We start from the raw sequence: 22,020 nt of genomic DNA, 5'->3' as shown, positions 1-22,020 counted from the left end.
CAACGTAAAATGCAATGTAAGACAGAACCGAAGAGCGCCATCTATTGGCCATCATTTTTCCCCGCAAATGATACACTCTGGTCTGCATGCACCTACCTGTAACTTCTCAACATCATACTGTGTTGCGCATGCGTGGTATGACACTACCTCAAGAGCAACTTTCTGCTTAGCGACCGCCTTAGACATTTCATTGTACATTATGGTATTATTGATCCCCAAACCACAGAATATTGTGAAAGCCTGAGAAAAGAAAACAGTACGCTGTTTGAGGACGGAATACAATACAATGGAGTTATCAACAATGATTAAGGTCAAGGGTCAAGCTCGACTTTTAATTAAATAGGTCACGTATAATGTCAGAGAGCAGAATTTGGGATTTTTATGACGGGCTTATTAGATAGGAACCCATGACATACCCGTCGAATAATATTCCGCCGTTGGAGTCAGATAGAGAGAACGTGAACGAAATATACGAGAGATATAGTACGAGCCGGAGGCGAGCTCACTATCGGAATGTAAATCAATACGTGTATGGTTTCACTATGCCCCTTGCACACGTGACAAAAAACGAACGATAAGTATACAGTAGACCCGGGACAGTAAAACGCTTCCATGTCACGTGCAAGCTCTGTAACATTTACGTGCATATGACGAGAAACGCAGACGACATTGCAAAGCTGAGCTCAGTCTTGACATGTATTTATTTCAGTTTGTTCAGAGAATAATTCTTTTAAATCTACTTTCTACACAAAACAGCAAGACCTCTTTCCAAATTACCTTTTTTTAAATTATCCTTTTTCTTATTACGGTGTTATATCTTGAGTTCTCTATAATTATTTTTTTGTAAGTGTTGTTTGTACCACGAAATATTGTGATTTTTGTTAGTTAGTGAGTGTATGTTTCTCAATATTAAGTAACCATTTTAATTCCCTCCAAATTGAAATATCATCTGTCATTACGCATATATTTATTCGACGGCGGCGAATTCAGCGATTTTATGTAGGTCACGACCAATGCACAGAAATGACGAATGCAATGTCCAAATATGGAATATGGCATTTCACAAAGTACATAGAGGTTACACAAAGTTAATAGCATTGTTTCATCTTACGTGATTGAAACAGTAGGGGCCTGCGGAGAGGGAAAATCCATTTCATGTTTTTTTTAATAGGACATGTATCCCACACGGGCACCACACACTGACAAGAGCGTACGAAGCCGTCTCCACATGCCGCTTCAATTGAGAGTGTAACAAGCACGTTCTAATGATTTAACGCCATTCAGTAAAATACTAGCATTCCCTACGGGTATGCTCACCGTGCCAGTTACAATAAAACCTGGTTGCAATCTACCCGAAGTATTTATACTCTGAAAAGGGCACCACATGACATTAAATAGTTTTACAGCTTGTTCTTTAGAAGCTACCTGATTAGTCTGAAAATCAAGTTGTTTTACTACCCTTAGAAACACGTCGTACCCCGTACTATATATATGTTGCACGCATAGACGGTGCTCCTAGTAGTCGACAAAACGTGCCTAATACGCGATAAGTTGTACTATCTGCTTTTAGGATAATAACTTGAATCGAGTTGCCGACTAGAATTCTTTATTTTCAGCGCTATCTTCGTAAAAAAGATTATCTTTAGGACCTAAATAGGCTATGTCGTGACATTTATGTTTGTTTCTCTGCCTTTGAGCTCCTTTTTCTTTTATTTAGTTTTCGCAAAAGTCTAGTTTTTGAATATAACGTTCCATCCTTATTTGAAAACCAAATTGAATTTCAGCCGCGAAAATTACTTTTAACATACATACAGAAATTCGTTTATTTGATTCGCCAGATTTGGTGCGCTTGCATTGCTATTAGAAATCGCGTGACGACGCATTGGAATCCCGGATTTGATGGAATCAATCTAGGAATCAACATAAACTCGGTCACACCACGGTTTTAGTACTCGTGGTCACACCATAACAAAACGTGATAAATCGCCACTCTTCACTTGTTGCTACCCTATTACTAGGAGATTACGCGAGACGCTGATGTAGACTGGAGTCGTTAAACTCGGGGTCAACTTACCTCAAACAATTGTTCATCGTTATCGTCAAACACACATCCATCTGTTCTGTTCACGATTTGAGCAACGCCTATAAAAAGATGAGATATGAATGAAATGGGAGATTGTTACTAAGCAACAGGTAAACTCTTCATCGCTATTATCAACATGAATTAATTAGGAAATATGGATAACATTGACTATTATGTTTGGCATTGCAATTTATCGTAAAATATAAACGATGTGTACCTAGTGCACAAATTAGTTCGATAGAATAAGTAACTGCGCATGTGCGTATCTGCTTCCTTTTAACGGTACGTACCAAATATAAACAAAGTCACCCCTATTGTCTCGTTAACACAAGCTATGAAATTCCTTCTGACATGATAACTATAGTCATCAATATTTATCAAATAATGAAACGTCAATTAAACAAAAAATCGAGTTTTTACGGAAATCTTACCATCATACTGTGTTGCGCATGCGTGATATGACAAAGTCGAGTGTCACGTTCTGCTTAGCAACCGCCTTAGGATTTACACTGTGCATTACTGTATTATTGATACATTCTACGCGATTACAGTGTATTAGTTGAACTCGAGTTGAACGAGTCGGGCGTGAGGTTTGTTGCCAAAACAATATTCCGTAACGATGACCTGCACACAGAATTATGCAACTCGATTCACTCATTATACAGGTATTCGCTCATCTAGACATCAACCCACTTAGGATACGAGGTAATTGAGAACAATTCACACGCCGGATGAAATGTACACGTTAGTGTTATTAAATTTGCGGGGTACTGATAGCAACATTGACAGTGACGCATTTATCTACAGATTATACACATGATTTGAACAGGTGGTCATTGGAAAATCTCAAACGTTATAAATTATTCATATCGAAATCTCGCGTTTCTAATTTATGTTATAATCTTTTATTACATTGTTTATTCAGGGTAGTCATGGCGATGAAATTCGTAGTTTCTAGAAGATTACTCGCAACGCTAAATGTTGACAACACTGGTAAACTTTGTAGCCATTGTTTACATATCTCTCAGTCCCCCCCCCCCCCCCAAGTCAACAGCCAGACAATAACTCCTGAAATATCTTTGTTCTACAATTAACGCACACATAAATAGCTACGTCAGATGGGAAATATATTTATGAGTGTAGAATAGTAAACAAAAAATACGTAGAAATGATTGTTTCCCCACGAACAAAAAATGTATAAACTGCAAGGTATGCTGGGAAATAATATGGCCTTTGCTGTCACTCATTCTCAGTAAATCTTTTTCTAAAAACTCAATCGTCCCTCATCCAATTCCTAAATGCACAAAAAACAAAATTAATATATACTATATTTAAGTACTATTTTTCTTTTACCTTTCTGACAAACACAATGTATTACTATAATATTGACACTGCATTTTGGTAGGCTCTAATGTGTTGCCCTGTGTCTGTAAGACATGTTACGATGGGCGATGTTCACGTTTCACAATCTGAAGGGGACATATCAGCGTCCGCCGTTTCTATTATCTGTGACATGTATGTATTAAAGCATAGACCCTCCAGTGGAGGGTCTATGATTAAAGTTTATTTGTGTGTTTATTTTTAGACGTTAAATTTGTTTATGCTCAGACAACTATTTATTTATCTGAGGTTTATGTTTGGCCCTTATGTGGCAGGTGTGGAACAAACTAGGGCTTTTTCCGCCCTAGATTTGACTGAAACAGCTTCGATAAATCTTTTTTTTGTGATTCGTGGTAGACAATCAAATTTACCTCCACTGAAACCTGTAAATATCCATGAATATGCGTTATTGAGTTGAAGTGCTCTGCCTGCTGTTTGGTTTCAAATGATGAAATGACATACTAACATATATGTTTATCAGTAATGTCTAATAATATAAACGAAATATTCTCGGACGGACATCCGGGCATTTTGACTGCCTGACAACCACAGAAGCTTGGACACAGCCCATAGAAAACATGGCACAGTTGTGTGCGTCCAAACAATATGGAACGTTATATGACGTAGCTCTGCCTCCCAGAATAATAACATGACATACAAATAAAAACGTTCCACATTTTAGACAATTTGATGATAACGGATTTGAATATAATGAAAAGTTTACGCTGCTTAGTTAATTAGTAGTTTGCGCCATTTGACCTTCATGACTGAAATTTGTATGACACGCTGTTTGACTCTGTACAAGTTAACGTTATAAGATATGCCTGTTTCCCTGGACAATTGGTAGTAAGTGAAAATTCATCTAAGAAATCGTATACTAATGTAAGTTAGTGAAAAAAAGTTTCTAAAGTGATGACACGTGACATTCGTCATTCAATCCGCCATGTTTATTCATCCTCGTTCGCAGTCAGTTGTGTTATAATGACTCAAATATTCCTTCCGATATAAATCTACAATTTCCGGACGCAAAATCCAGCAATATACTTTATAGTAGATCGCGCTCACCGAAAAACGAACGAGCCTACATGTTTCTGAGGTAATCGAACATAACATCACGCGCCCATAAATTGTTTATACGAGATCATATCCGCGCGGTTTACTATCACCGAAGTCGGACTAATGGCGGCTAAAGACGTAAAACAAACCACGTCCGTAAATACAGCCGTCATATTATTATATGCCTACTTAATGTCAAAACACAACGAGAACGTTTAAACACCAATGACGTCACGCAACGCCAGTATATGAATCATTTTGTTGCAATGACGTCATACAAAGACAGCTCGGCAACAGTATTCTAGCAACGTCACGCTGTAACCGTTAAGACTGAAAGTCCCGTGACCTACATTAATAAACAAAACAAACTTATTACCAACACAAATCAAGATCCATGAGTTATATATACTCAATGGGCTTGAATTGCGATAACCATATTAACACAGTGCCATTCTGAAAGTTCAAAGTTCAATATTTCTTTTAAAGATGAGAATTGTGATAAATACGATTTGTTAGCTTCGTTTTTTCATGCTTAAAACGTGATTGCTTGAACTTTTAGTCCATTATATATGTGACAATTTATGGTTTGCCCTACAGGAGTTAAATCCACACGTTGTTATGCAGTGAATCTAAGATATGATCGACCTTTAAATTAAAAGTGTGATATTTTAGAAATTGCGTTTGAGAAGGAGCATATTCACTCAATCATAACCCGACGTTTACTCCGTGATTTATGAATAGTCATTAAATTATTACTTGGCAATAGCCATCTGTACACGTAGTACAATAACCAATACATTTGTGTACAATACATTCACTTACAATACATTCGTGCATTACTAATACATTCACTGACAATACATTCGTACATTACTAATACATTCACTGACAATACATTCGTACATTACTAATACATTCACTGACAATACATTTGTACATTACTAATACATTCACTGACAATACATTCGTACATTACTAATACATTCACTTACAATACATTCGTGCATTACTAATACATTCACTGACAATACATTCGTACATTACTAATACATTCACTGACAATACATTCGTACATTACTAATACATTCACTGACAATACATTCGTGCATTACTAATACATTCACTGACAATACATTCGTACATTACTAATACATTCACTGACAATACATTCGTGCATTACTAATACATTCACTGACAATACATTCGTACATTACTAATACATTCACTGACAATACATTCGTACATTACTAATACATTCACTGACAATACATTCGTACATTACTAATACATTCACTGACAATACATTCTTACATTACTAATACATTCACTGACAATACATTCGTGCATTACCAATACATTCACTGACAATACATTCGTGCATTACTAATACATTCACTGACAATACATTTGTACATTACTAATACATTCACTGACAATACATTCGTGCATTACTAATACATTCACTGACAATACATTCGTACATTACTAATACATTCACTGACAATACATTCGTACATTACTAATACATTCACTGACAATACATTCGTGCATTACTAATACATTCACTGACAATACATTCGTACATTACTAATACATTCACTGACAATACATTCGTGCATTACTAATACATTCACTGACAATACATTCGTACATTACTAATACATTCACTGACAATACATTCGTGCATTACTAATACATTCACTGACAATACATTCGTACATTACTAATACATTCACTGACAATACATTCGTACATTACTAATACATTCACTGACAATACATTCGTACATTACTAATACATTCACTGACAATACATTCTTACATTACTAATACATTCACTGACAATACATTCGTACATTACTAATACATTCACTGACAATACATTCGTACATTACTAATACATTCACTGACAATACATTCGTACATTACTAATACATTCACTGACAATACATTCGTACATTGCTAATACAATCACTGACAATACATTCTTACATTACTATACATTCACTGACAATACATTTGTACATTACTAATACATTCACTGACAATACATTCTTACATTACTAATACATTCACTGACATATGTACAACACCAATACATATATACAATACCAATACATATGTACAATACCAATACATATGTACAATACCAATACATATATACAATACCAATACATATGTAAATACCAATACATGCATACAACACCAATACATATATACAATACTAATACATGCATACAATACCAATACATATGTACAATACCAATACATATGTACAATACCAATACATACCAATACATATGTACAATACCAATACATGTATGCAATACCAATACATATGTACAATACCAATACATATGTACAATATCAATACATATGTACATTGCTAATACATATGCACAATACCAATACATATGTACAATACCAATACATATGTACAATACCAATACATATGTACAATACCAATACATATATACAATACTAATACATGTATACAATACCAACACATGTATACAATACCAATACATATATACAATACCAATACATATATACAATACCAATACATATGTACAATACCAATACATATGCACAATACCAATACATATGTACAATACCAATACATATGTACAATACCAATACATATATACAATACCAATACATATATACAATACCAATACATATGTACAATACCAATACATATATACAATCCCAATACATATATACAATACCAATACATATGTACAATACCAATACATATGTACAATACCAATAAATATATACAATACAAATACACATATACAAAACCAATACATATGTACAATACCAATGCATATGTACAATACCAATACATGTATACAATACCAATAAATATGTACAATACTAATACATGTATACAATACCAATACATATGTACAATACCAATACATGTATACAATACTAATACATGTATACAATACCAATACATGTATACAATACCAATACATATGTACAATACCAATACATATATATAATACCAATACATATGTACAATACCAATACATATATACAATACCAATACATATATACAGTACCAATACATATATACAATACTAATACATGTATACAATACCAATACATGTATACAATACTAATACATGTATACAATACCAATACATGTATACAATACCAATACATATATACAATACCAATACATGTATACAATACCAATACATATATACAATACCAATACATATGTACATTGCTAATACATGTGTACAATACTAATAACTATGTAGAATACAAATACATATGTACAATACCAATACATATATACAATACCAATACATATATACAATACCAATACATATGTACAATACCAATACATATGTACAATACCAATACATATGTACAATACCAATACATATATACAATACCAATACATATATACAATACCAATACATATGTACAATACCAATACATATGTACAATACCAATACATATATACAATACCAATACATATATACAATACCAATACATATATACAATACCAATACATATGTACAATACCAATACATATGTACAATACCAATACATATATACAATACCAATACATATATACAATACCAATACATATGTACAATACCAATACATATGTACAATACCAATACATATGTACAATACCAATACATATATACAATACCAATACATATGTACAATACCAATACATATGTACAATACCAATACATATGTACAATACCAATACATATATACAATACCAATACATATATACAATACCAATACATATATACAATACCAATACATATGTACAATACCAATACATATGTACAATACCAATACATATATACAATACCAATACATATATACAATACCAATACATATATACAATACCAATACATATGTACAATACCAATACATATGTACAATACCAATACATATATACAATACCAATACATATATACAATACCAATACATATGTACAATACCAATACATATGTACAATACCAATACATATATACAATACCAATACATATGTACAATACCAATACATATATACAATACCAATACATATATACAATACCAATACATATGTACAATACCAATACATATGTACAATACCAATACATATGTACAATACCAATACATATATACAATACCAATACATATATACAATACCAATACATATATACAATACCAATACATATGTACATTGCTAATATATGTGTACAATACTAATAACTATGTAGAATACAAATACATATATATATTACAAATACGTTAATTACCTATTATTCTGAACTTATTGTCCCTGATTGGCATACAAAGAATGGACCGCGTACGAAATCCCGAATCATTGTCTTGATCTGAATCATATCTTGGATCATTTTGTGCGTCGTTGATATTCAACGTGTCACCAGTTTCCGCCACGTGTTTCACAACACCATTGATTAGCTTGACTTCCCCGGTACTGTAACTTGTATCAGAGTGGCCATTAACTGCTGTTGTCATTTCGAACATTCTGGTAAACGTCACTTCCTGCAAATGATAATCACCCGAGAATATGAACATGTATACCATATTATGAAAACTATAAAGAATTTGCTTAAAATTAATAGAAACAAAGAATTATTATATTGGGGCATATAAACAGCTGTTGGAATTTAAAACAAATACTGTAATACAGTGACGTAACTATTGAATATTGTCATCGTTGTCGTTATATACACTGAAATGATACGCGAAGTAGCATTTTACTTAAAACAAGTCACTGTCGGCGATATAGTATTTCGATGCATTTGCATCTGGGTACTCACCAGACCAATGTTAAAAATGTAAATACTAGTATCTGTACCTGTCCTAAACCGTTATGTATTTTTGTCTTTAGCCAAATGTAAACAATAACGGTCAAAAGGCAAGACAATTGAAAAATAAAACAAAATGGCTGATAGTTGTTGACAAATTTCATTGAAAACCAAAGAATAAATTGATTAAATAGGGTCAGTAAAAGTGTTCAGGTCAACATGACTGCCAGTCGGCCATTTTAAACAAACGTTTATTGATGTTCATACCAAGTTTAAATTAAAATTGCCGAGGAACGCTTAAGAAACGTCACACCGTTTCAGTTTATACATATATATATATATATATATAATTAAACCTATACATCAGATTTCAATCAGTTTGGAGAAAGGTTTGTTATGAAATGTTGAAGCGCTCGATCGGAGGTAGAAAGAACACTAGGGGGAAAAACAAGTTGCGCGCTTCGCTCGCCCTAAACGAGATCTCAGTGGCCAATTGAACTAGAAGTTCAATACACAGGTTAATACATGTCACAAATATACGCAGGAACAGCACATGTTTATAAAATTAGATATTGACATCGAAAGCCATACTATTTTAACAACTAAACTAAAAAATAACTAAATTGAACTAATCATACCATACGCAATTGCTGGTTATCGAAATATTAATAACTAAAGGGGAAACACAGACACAGCTTAATCAAGAAAATCATTTAATTTAGCGTTTCTCTGTTACCAGAATCAAAGGAAATCTCCTACATTATCTGCGTAGAACTATAAAAAGACTAGGGATATCACGAGTAATCGGTGCATTAGAGGAATTGGTAAAAAACTTGTCTAATCTTAAAACACTAATTTAACACATTGCTTGAATTTGGATTAATATTCTATTTCAATCTAAATGTAGAGAGAACATCTAAGAAGGTTTTCTTGAACAGCACGAACGCAACGCGGTTATAATATAATGTCATCCAGTCACAAATAATGGTATTTGTTCTATACTGCTCATGAAAAGAACAACTATATAATTTGTCAGTTTTATTCACATATTATGATCTACGCTATTATTGAATAATGTGATATCAATTCAAATAGTGTACCAAAGGTCAATGACGTCATAGTAAAATCTTACCGCATCAGTTGGATCTTTGAGTAGTAATACAGAGCATCGTTCACACTTGAGAAGCGTCTGGGCCCGCTGCATGACTTTTTGAACCACGTTTTCTAATGACGTTTGCTCCTCGAATAAATCGTGTACAACTTCTAACAACGCCTGTTATAAAAAATAATTTCACATAATCAGTAATAGATTATTTTCCCTTCGCTGTGATATCTCACGCATTGCGCGAAAAGCGCGGATCGAACGTCTGTCAAAAAAATCGTGTTGTCGAATCACACGCGAAATTCTTGGACGCCTCTGTGACCTTTGTTTGTCCTGCTCGATTTCACGCATAACACGGGATCTCGTAGTGTACGGAAAATATTCTATAGGTTTAATATCTGAAGTATGATTTTTATGTCAATATTACTTACTCTATTTCTGTCGTACTCTTTCATATAATTCCTGAATACTTGTGCGTTAGTGATACCGATCCCACAGAAAGTCAAATAGGTTTCCAATAACTACGACACAGAAACATGTAAAGTATCAACAAATATCATAAATGAGTCGTAAATCTAAAAAAAAAAGCCTTTAAATGTAACAATTTTCCATAATTGTCACAGAACCCTTTGTGTCGTCTGCGTGTCTGAGTGCAGAGCGCATGAGCGCGGCTACAAGTTCAAGCATTGCTTAGAATCCCATGCAACACACCACAGCATCAGTGTTCACGTAAAATGAATTAGTGCTGGAAACAAGGTGACCTCCCCTATACTCCAAATGCGAGGAGGTAATTGTAGTCATTGAAAGGCTAAATAATTGGACACTTCACGTTCTGATAAGAGCCCTAGACTGAAGCCTTTATAGTTATTCAACAATTTAATCAACCGCTATCGTGGTTATCTGTGCCAGTACATTTGCGGCAATTATGCCCATGACGCATGCGCAGTATTTCGTGTGCGCTCATCAATGACAATGATATATTCGGTTTAATCAAATGGAAATAAATGGAAAGAATATAATATCGTCTCCATTCACCATAATCAAAGGCCATAAGCCGCAAATATTTGAATAACAGACAGAGAAAAATACGTAGCTATCAGGCATAACTACTCTTATAAGTTTTAAGGCGATGTACATGGAATGTTTTATAATAAAGTATAAATAATTTGATATATTTTGCCTTAGTGCAGAGCATACAGTCAAAACTATCATTCATTTTATTATTTCTGTGTACATAGAGAGATCTAAACTCCGTTTTTAATTTAATTTTATGAGACAGACCGCATAAGCCTGCACTGTTAGCATCAATAAGAAATGTTAATCTCGGGATGTTGCATAATAAATTAAGTAACCTAATATTCGGGTTTCTCTAAACCAATCAGTGCACAGTACGAATCGGCCTAAAATTATAACATGTAAGGTCGACGTACTTTATACTAAACCCTAACGCTAACCATAACCCTAATAGTTTAGCAATACCCAAAATTCTTTAGTACACTGTTATGACAGACCGTATTGCGGGAGGGGGTGTCTGCAATGGCGATACGAGTTCGAATCCATGAGCATGTGCGACATTTGTGTTGAAAAATATTGATTTCCCCGCTATCCAATGCGCTCTTTTATTAGAAATCACGTATACGAGTTTTGACCTGGGCGCAACGTGCACTGATTGCCGTCGTTGACTTTTTCGATACCTTTCAATCAACAACAAAATTACCTATTTAAAGCTTGGTAACGTCTCAGGATGTACTCGTTGGTCTGCTTCAAAGTCGTCATCTTTGTTTATATCCATATCTCGCGCATGCGTGTTGTGAATTATGTACGTTCGCCTGCCTGTAATTACTTTTATCTTTTTTCAATATTTAATATTTACTTTTATCTGTTTTCAATATTTAATATTTACTTTTATCTTTTTTCAATATTTAATATATAAGTATGATAACATTGAATTCAGGTAAAATATTATATTGTGTGATACTGACTATGTGTTTCTGTACAGAGTGCACTGGGGGAATTACTTAGAACAAGTTATTTAGAATTAGAACAACCATAACACAAATTCACCCGTGCCTCTTCATTTTTTAAGATTGGGTTTATTGGCACGTTTATATAATATGGCGTATATATATATATATTCCGATCCATGGGATTGCTATCTCCTAAGGGTATTACACAGAGTTGTGTTTTGCACATCATGGGGCGCGATGCAATGAGCGCTAATGTAATAATATATCACATGTCAAAAGTACGGGTCGCTAGAATCGGGGAAACACTATGTACCGGAGGGAGGGCAATGGGGTAGCAATAGCAGACCTACTTTCCAGAAGATATCAACAAGACTTGCAGTAACCATACTAGAAACGAACATGTAAACGAACATTTGTAAATTGTAGTTCATTTCACATCTACTGTACTCATTATTCGGTAATTACTATTTAATCGATAACTAATTATGTATTCGTACATAACATAACTTTTGATCTGTAAACAGGAGGACATCAGTCAAGACAAGCCAAGATAGCCGAGCAAGATCAAGTCAAGTTCACGTCCTTGTTCTAGTTTATTGGTTTAATGTGAATTTGAGTGTACTTCGAATATTCAACAATTGTAATATGCCGTTACTTGGCCATTTCACCGTGACATTAAGTTCAAACGATTGTTTACACCTTTAAACATGTATGGTATGCGTACTATAACACTATAACAGACGAGACGATTGATTATTCGAATGGAGATATCAAATGTCCAAACCATCTGCCAATCACTGTTGCTTGTTAAGAGCAATTTTGAGCGCAGTTGCGTTCATGACATTTGCGCGAGTTGCTTCATGCGTGGAGAAAGTAGATGCACAAATGAAGCCAAGATATGCATGTTGCATCTTAGGAAATTCAGTCCTTTGCGCAATTGACCCTAGTTGATTGTCACGATGTAAGACGTCTCGTCAGACGTATATATGTTAAAAAAACTATCAAGCTCCCCCAAAAAAATGAGCAATTTAATACGTGAAATGGATAAAATGTAATACTCCACCTCACATGTGGGTAGATACATATTATCTAAGTCCATGTCAATATATGATCTCACACGCATTGACAAATTGAATGTGACAAGACACAATCATGTCTGCCTACAGTGGAATGGCGCGAATCCGTGTTAACTGTTAAAATTTATGTTTTTTTAATTTTTAAGTATGATAACATTGTATGAAATTATAGAACAATATAATGTGTGATATACGATATGTGTGCCTATACAGGATTGTGAAATTTTTACGACCATTTTTCTTTTTTTAATCATAAAAACAATTTATATTTATATATATTGGAGTTGTGATGCCATTACAAAACGCATTACATTACAACATCACATTACAATATTCACGTAGCTAGTACATAACCTTTGTAAATTGCATTTGTTTTCCTGTGGGCCTTTTGAAATGCGTTCACTAAAACGATTTACTTCTAAATTATTGTCAAATATAAAAGAGTGCACAGAATGGGTTTAACTGTGACATATTATCATAGCTCAATTTTAATTATAGCGGCAATGATTCAATAGCATACTATTTTACCCCCTTATGTCCATTCTGACTAGCCGTTGTTTGTCCAGAATGAAGACAGACATCATTTTGATTATTACATGACGTGCTTTTAAACAAACACTGCGAAATCCCCTGAAGAGAATGTTACACTCACGCCACCTTATGTTTCATCGATTACCTTACTGTCGTCTCGACTGAATTTGCCTCCATCCGGGTTTTTATTGATTACTTCAACCACACCAATTATACCATCCTCGCTGTTTTTGATTGGCATACACATCAACGACTTCACTTGATATACTCCGCATTGATGAAATGCTTCTTCGTATGTAGGATCCTAAAATGTGAAAAAAACACGTACCATCAATCTTCATCTACAGAGAATGGAGAATAATAGTTCTCTGGCAATGCATTGTGGGAAAATATTTAACTAGTTTAAATGTAACATTACAATATGTTGGTTAATTAAGAAATAAAAACATTTTTTTTTATATCATCCTCTTTTTTTAATTGCGATATATAATATGCAAATCCCAGGGAGTCTTATGAACACGTCTTTGCTTTTAAGAAACGATGTAGTTTGAAATGATGTTTATTAATAAGGTATGTGTTATTTCATTCGATCACATATCATAATTTCACGTTTCGGTAAACTTAATTTTATTTTGTAGACTGGGGGATTCACACAATCAAGAATTAAATATCTTAATTTGCAAGTCCGGCTGATTACCGGCAGAAATAATGCTGATTAGAAAATGTTGTTATGCGTAATATAAACACATACAGGTACCTGACCTGCTACTTTGTGACATTAAACATTTCATTATTTATAACATTTGCTCTGACCGAAGCAAGCCGATCGTCGCATGTCGGAATTCCTTTGAGGGTGGGCAACCATTACTACGACACGGCGCTTCAGGAGGTTGCAAACGATCCGATCCGATACACTGTGTGGTGAAAGCTGTAGGGTGAATATCTTTTTAGCTGATCTATTTATGTATCGCATCTATCTATGTTGTGTTTACCATTTCCCAAACCCATTATTTGCTCCACCTTTATAATCTTATGACCATAAATTTCTATATCCATCCGCATCATATTTATTCATCCAGTATGCACACCATCCTCGTTCCATGGTACGGTATACTGATGACGATTAACAAAAAGAACGGGCACAGATATTGCCTTTAGGTTCTATAATAACGACGTCTTCATTAAAAAGACGTATTTGATTGCCTTTGTTAAAAATATATATATATACCAGAATCTACTACTAACATCGAGAATTGTCTGATGTTTTTATTTTTTTGTATTGATGAATAGCGAAAGTAGTGATTAAGTGGGTGGAGGTAGATCGTCTAGGCTTTGGGTGAAAAACGATACCAACATTTAAAGTTAATTGTTTTAAAGCATATTATAAAGTGTTAAAGTATTGCCTGGATATGAGTGCGGTGATATAAATTTCTTGTTATAAAATGATTTGTAATCGAGTTGTTGAATATGTGACATATATTTTCACAATAAAGCAATGTTTTAAGAAAATACAAAACACCATGCACCAATCAAATGTCAATACAAAGATGCATGAAGGGTTCGATTAAACAAAACAAATACACGACTGACAACAAATGATTACATTGGTGAGTGAGCGATATACTGATCTCAATGCACAACCCCAAGTGACAAGGTGTATTGTTAGATGTTTCGAAAAATAGCAAAATAATACAGATATTCAGTTTGCATGAAAGGTCATTTTATTTGAGAATATGCTAATGCAAATCGTTCTTTGTAACACATGCCATATAAACAACAAACACCATAGGCAAAGAAATCGGCGGACGATGATAAATTTGAAACCCTCTGTAACGGTAGAAAACCGACAGTTTGGGTCAAATTCAAGATCAAAATTCAGGCAGGAATCAGAAAAAGTTGATTCAATGATTTTCTTTTTTCCATGGTAATGTATGGGAACTTAATACAAATGTAAAACAATCATCAGAACATATTAATAATATAAATACTTGAAACTTCGTGATTTTGAAAGCATTACGTATAATTTGTAGTTTTGTTCATAAATAAATTGATATTATGGTAAATCAGAGACTATAAATATATAGATGAACGTTGCATTTCTGGTACGTACTATTTATTCCTGATGCATGAGCATTTGAACAGTATTATATTGTTGAATGAATACTTTTTATTCTTTACGATAATGACTTAATTTATTGTTGACATCAACATGGTATATCAATATATAATAAACTCTGCATTTCCATGAGACAGCAAATTGGAAAACAATTTACATTATTTGTAATTATTAGACATATGGCAGCGAAATAAAATATAAATTAGCCATCCGTAGAACCACATACGGGCGTGTTCTAAAGTGTCACAGGAATGAGTTATTCTCGTTTGAAAATTTTCCATCATATTTACGTCACATTCGAACAACACTCCTTTGTTTACATCAGAAGCGTGACGTAAATATAATCTTATTACTAAACGCAAATGATCGCACATGCACGAGTTTCCTAAAATGTCCTCAGCCGGCTGTTTGACGGCTGCTAAATTATAACTGCAGGCAGAACAAATGCATAATAAAGTTATCGCGATAATAACGCAAAATATGCACTCAGACGAGAAATGTAATACAATAAATGTGATTAAAAAATATACCAAACTTGCAGTTGCACAATAATTTGTCTGAATATGTTCGAATGTTGTTGCTTTAGATTCGAGCCGTATTCAAGATGGCGGCCCCTTGCAGTAAATATTGGTAAATTTTACATTATCTATGGTTATTTTAATGATTTGTATTATATATTTCTAAGTTTGTCGTATTTATTGTTAATTCAAGCAATTGAGGAAAATATCCCCATGGCAATACATGTACAAATTGGTATCAAATTAATTGTTCATACAACGGCAGACATCGATGAGGCAGTGGATACAACTTAACATTATTAATGGGTTAACTATATGTTTAATTGCTCCTAAAAATAGACATAACTTATCATTACAGCAACATAGACATTGGTATCCATGTTAAAAGTATTGTTATATTGTGAATGATATATTGATGATTTATACGTGTTTTTATGAGTTATGTATGATCTTATTACTCGACTAAAATAATGAGTATATACAACAAAGCAATATGTATAGGAGAGTAGAAATAAAACCACGCCAAAAACAAAAAGTCCATGAACAAACAAAAAAAACAGTTAACGAGAGTTGACGTCAGGTGTCTTGAAAAGAGTGAGTAGATGCTACTCCACATGTGGCACCCGCCATTTATTATTCTGCATCAGGGAGGCTTTTTTTTCATATACGTATCACAGTATTGCACCTTGCCTTAATGAAACTCTTAGAATATAAATTCTCATGTTCAGTTCGTGATTGTCGAGTTAACCACCTGCACGGAAAATGGCACAATATACGTCGCCCGATCAAGTTTCCCCTTCAAGAACCTCTTGAAGTGATTTAACCAGCAAACATCGATCACAAAAAAAGAAGAAGCGATTACTACATAATTGAATAACCTCATTGTATTATAGGGCAATTACATATTTGTACATTTATCAAAGTCTGAATCTAATCACGTGAGTGAAAGGGTGAGCCAGAGGTAACACGTCATATCAGAATTTTCTAATGGTCATTAACTACTTTTGTTTCGTCCAATCTTTGAGCCCATCTGGGGGGAAAAATCAACTGAAAGATCATTTTGATCTTTAAAATGTCAGACTGCTCAGACTTTGTAAGTACTCCACGAATGTAATCAATTCTTTCCTAACTAATAACACAAAACAATCTTTTCACGAACCTGTGAACTAATCTGCTAATTAATATATGTTATACAAACTGAAGGTAATCTAAAAAGAAAAAAAATATGATGTGCGCAATCATTTTCAAACTCCTGGCATCACTTCTTGGCTGTTGTCTTAAGATTTAGATATTTTTGTCACATTATTGTTTGTGGTTACGTTTCGTTGTTCTGTCTATTATTTTGCTGTTTTAGACTAATTTCACTTTCCAGATTTTGATTTGGTATAGCTTTTTCTACATAACATTTGTACAATATTCGTAAAGTTCGATTTTAACGTCATCCACGGGGTCGCCATTGAATTTCGGGGAATGCCTTCTGAAAATATCGTGCAACTGAAGTACAGGTTTATTGAACTGAATGTAGATATTGAACGAATAACAGTGAATAGTGAACAACAAATCACAAGCCCAAATACAAAAACATTTAATTAACCACGGTAATTGAATCTGTATAAAATGCACTAAACATTCACTCTAGGTTTAGAAACACATTTTTTTTTTACAATACACAATACTAAGGAAGGAAGGGAAATTGAGACATTATCTTTGAAGTCATTTCGAGCGCTAATTGGTGTCAGTGATCTTCAAAACCATCAGAATGGCTTCCTATTTTAATCTAAATCAAATTAATTGATGTGCAAAGAACTAAATTACACACGGCTCAGTAAATATGTCCCATTTCCAATAAAGACGCCTCTGTCCCCAGTTCTTTTATTTGTTTTAACGGAGGGAGTATACACGGAGCATTCCCTAGGGTGTAGAAAATAACTGATAAGCCTACCACCCATTTTTTTACATGAGTACCGTAGTGACGCCCCAGGCCATTGAAATTATAAAATTGATTAACATAATTAGTTGGCAACCACAACGTATTGATTCAGTGAATAAGGGTTCATTAACTAGATATATTTATGAAATCGGTTAAAAATAAATAATAAAGACAACCATTGTAAAAACGGCTCACTCGATAAATAAAGTACTCTTAGACTACTGTGCTACATAGCAACGCGCTATACGTGGGTCCATGAACAAATGTCTTCAATAATAACTTATTCATTAATAACACTTGAATCAGTGTACAAATTTTATTTGGTAATTGCAATGTAAGTAAAATAAAAAATATACATACCTTGTCCACATTTGTAAGAATAATAGGATACCCTGAGACTGCAACTTTTCCAACAGTGCCTTCACCCAGTGTTATGTGTATAGGATTGCTATTCTGTTCATTGTCTTGTAGTTTAGAAAAGAAAATCGGAGAGCTTGAATTAGAGCATGGCGAATGCATCACCAATGTTTCTTTGCCTTTTGGTCCCTCTAGTAAAAATAAAGTGCTGTGTTCAGCATCAAGAAGAAGACTTACATTCGTGATGATTTTTGAATTAAGTCGTCTTAAATCCAGATCATGAGATATATCCTTAACAAGTTCCAGGAAGAACTCCTTCTCGTTTTTAGACTTGAGTTCAAGTTTTCGATCCCTGTCTAACGTAGTGTGGTGCGGTAACCTGACTTTAGACTCTAAAAGGATGCTTAACGCATTTATGGGACCAGGAGGTAGAGATGAATATCGACGAAGAGGGTAACGTTTACATCTACGGTATTCCGACGAGGCATCTGACTCCAAAGCAGGCTCACTGGCATGTAAATAGCTTTTTGCCTTGGAACGTGCAAAATCCTGGCGTAGAAATTGTTTAGATTGTGATCTCTTTCTCGGAGTTCCCTCGTTAATTGTTTCGCCATTATTTTGAGTGTCTTTCTGTGCCCTTTCTTTGGTACGTTCATCAGATCTGGGATAAACAGTGGCAGATCGTTGTATAGAGACTCTATTTCGTCTCCGCTGGGAATAAATTTCCATGATTTGCGGATTAGCTTCAATAAGCTGTTCCAAGCGATCGGGACTAGCTTCCAAAACACCCACCAGTTTTTCTGGATTTTTCAACACCCATTTTCCAACTGCTTGTGGGTTATCGTCAAGCCATCGCTCGATGAACGACGGATGGTTGGACAGCCATTTCCTCATATTTTCGCCAGATACGGAGGCCATATTGCCGTAGTATATTATCACAACACGTCTGCTAAGTATAATATAAGTAGACTAGCATAATCAAAATGAATCGAGTTTCTCAAGAAGTGCTCTTAAAACATGACCTTGTTGATATATTGCGGTGTCTCCGGTCTGTTATAGATGTGATGTGTAGCAGACAGTTCATCATCGAATCCACCCAGCATTCGGATAACGACGTTCTAGTACAAGTATCCAGCATTACTATGATTTACCTGCGGGTAACTGTTTGAGTGAAATGCGCTACAAGGAAGTTTATCCATCCACTCGGTGTATCTCGATGTCCAAAACACAATGACGTAGGCACATCAATGTATCACTATCCGTTCACACACATTATAGTTTTCATGTGTAGCCGTGTGTTCATTCGATCACAAACGGTTGCGACATACGGTCCATATATTTAGTTTCCAATCATTACACAGTTCCGCTGGTTGACTCTAGGTACGGTTGTACTGCTCACTCGGCGCCATACGCTAACCTCGTGATTTGTATTACTGACGCTCTTTCACTGTAGATCTTTGCTGCGGTCGTAGCGGAATGATTCAATCAAATCAACATACAAGCAATATCAGTGGCCCGCAGCTGTCCCACGTGACCTATAGCCGATTGAGTGGTGGCGTGGCAGTCATAATATAAATACAATACAATGATGTCTCCTGCAAAATAAAACAGTACGTCATTTAATGCTCGAGGATCGGTTGTAGGTCACACATTGAAAAAGTGGTTGCTTTGAAAGTGTCGTCCGTTGCAATACCTCATCGCAGATCGCGCGACGTGACGTCACTCTGTCGAATAACAGTCGTGTCCGTGAATATTTTTGATCGCAAAGATAATAACAGACACATAAATGTGAGTAAGGTGAGTGAGTGTCAGAGTGTGTGAGTTAGTTAGTTAGTGAGTGAGTGAGTGAGTGAGTGAGTGAGTGAGTGAATGTGTGAGTGTATGAGTGGGTGAATGAGTGAGTGAGTGAGTGAGTGAGTGAGTGAGTGGGTGGGTGAGTGAATGAGCGAGCGAGTGGGTGAGCGAGTGTGTGACGGTACATCCCCGCAGCGACAAGGTATTTTGATTAAACAAATTAAACGGTCATATTATTGTGTTTAAACTCGATGCCAAAACACGTCGTACTTTGTATGTAGCTGACATGAACACTTAAATATCTTTGAGAATATACGCTGTTGGATGAGAAAGACTTCTTTCATTATATAGACTGACTCATACAAAAAGAAATGGCGACTTGGCATGGAATAAATAAATTACCGTAATCTATGAAATCTAAACAAGATAACACTCCGTCCAAGGACATCATTATGTATCTAGATCATCTGTTTATAATAACACTAATTAATACTCAATTATCAACCAAAGTTTTCTACATCATTTGGTTTGATAATTAAAAACGGAATGTTACATTTTATTTCTTTCCTCCTTAATCTCTAGGACTCAACATGTTTCAGACCAATCAAGGTAGTGTTACAAAGAACGTGATGTAAATTGACGTGCTTTCACGTCTCTTGTTCCGATGTGATTACTTTAAATTGGGAGTTGGATATATGTCACGCAGTTTAACAGTCGTCTACAACGTATACTCAATAACCAGCATCGGTTGTTAACATGGCTCCAACAAAGTCGTGAATTGGAACTATATTATCCAATCAGTACAAAACGATTAATCAAATGGATATTCGTCAAGGGGGTACCTCGTTTTGAATTCGTAAATAATTCTCGCGTTTGTCTTGGGATAACGCGGGTGCTCTTATCGCTAACATTTCTCCCATTATTGAACACTCATGCAAAACCGTGGAACATTTAGGGTGTATCCATGGTGATGGGAAGTATATGCATGCGGCAATTGCATTGGTTTTAGTTTTTTTAATATATTTGAGAGAAAATACCAAGGAGCATAGTAGTTCCAACAGCTGCTGTGAAAGACAAATTATTATTACTAGCACTGTAACACAACTAATGATGACATCATTATCACTGAAACACAACTAATGATTAAATCATTATCACTGAAACTAAACTAATGATGACATCATTATCACTGAAACACAACGGAAAAACAACAACAACAATGATGACATCACGGATACTAACACACCAATGACGATAGCATCACAGGCGCTGAAACAAAATAATGATGAAACACATATAATGATGACATCAA

General features: G+C 34.5%; 1 protein-coding gene across 1 annotated transcript in view; it reads right to left on the bottom strand.

Annotated features, from left to right (window-relative positions):
- The window catches only part of LOC144359632 (dual 3',5'-cyclic-AMP and -GMP phosphodiesterase 11A-like), a 32,228-nt gene extending 11,842 nt beyond the window's left edge, over positions 1 to 20,386 (bottom strand). Inside the window, exons 1-7 of the mRNA XM_085494991.1 lie at positions 18,918 to 20,386; positions 14,139 to 14,297; positions 10,851 to 10,940; positions 10,450 to 10,590; positions 8,802 to 9,051; positions 2,075 to 2,142; positions 97 to 240 (exon numbers count right to left, since the gene is read on the bottom strand). Of these exons, the coding sequence (XP_085351117.1) occupies positions 97 to 240; positions 2,075 to 2,142; positions 8,802 to 9,051; positions 10,450 to 10,590; positions 10,851 to 10,940; positions 14,139 to 14,297; positions 18,918 to 19,832 (1,767 nt within the window). The 5' untranslated portion in view covers positions 19,833 to 20,386. The remainder of the gene's footprint in view (positions 1 to 96; positions 241 to 2,074; positions 2,143 to 8,801; positions 9,052 to 10,449; positions 10,591 to 10,850; positions 10,941 to 14,138; positions 14,298 to 18,917) is intronic.
- Between the last annotated feature and the right edge of the window lie 1,634 nt (positions 20,387 to 22,020).

Source organism: Saccoglossus kowalevskii, chromosome 21 (genome assembly GCF_978046115.1).
Source record: "Saccoglossus kowalevskii chromosome 21, keSacKowa6.1, whole genome shotgun sequence".
Taxonomy (NCBI): domain Eukaryota; kingdom Metazoa; phylum Hemichordata; class Enteropneusta; family Harrimaniidae; genus Saccoglossus; species Saccoglossus kowalevskii.
Note: the sequence above shows the minus strand (reverse complement) of the source record. Positions and strands in the feature narration are given on the sequence as shown.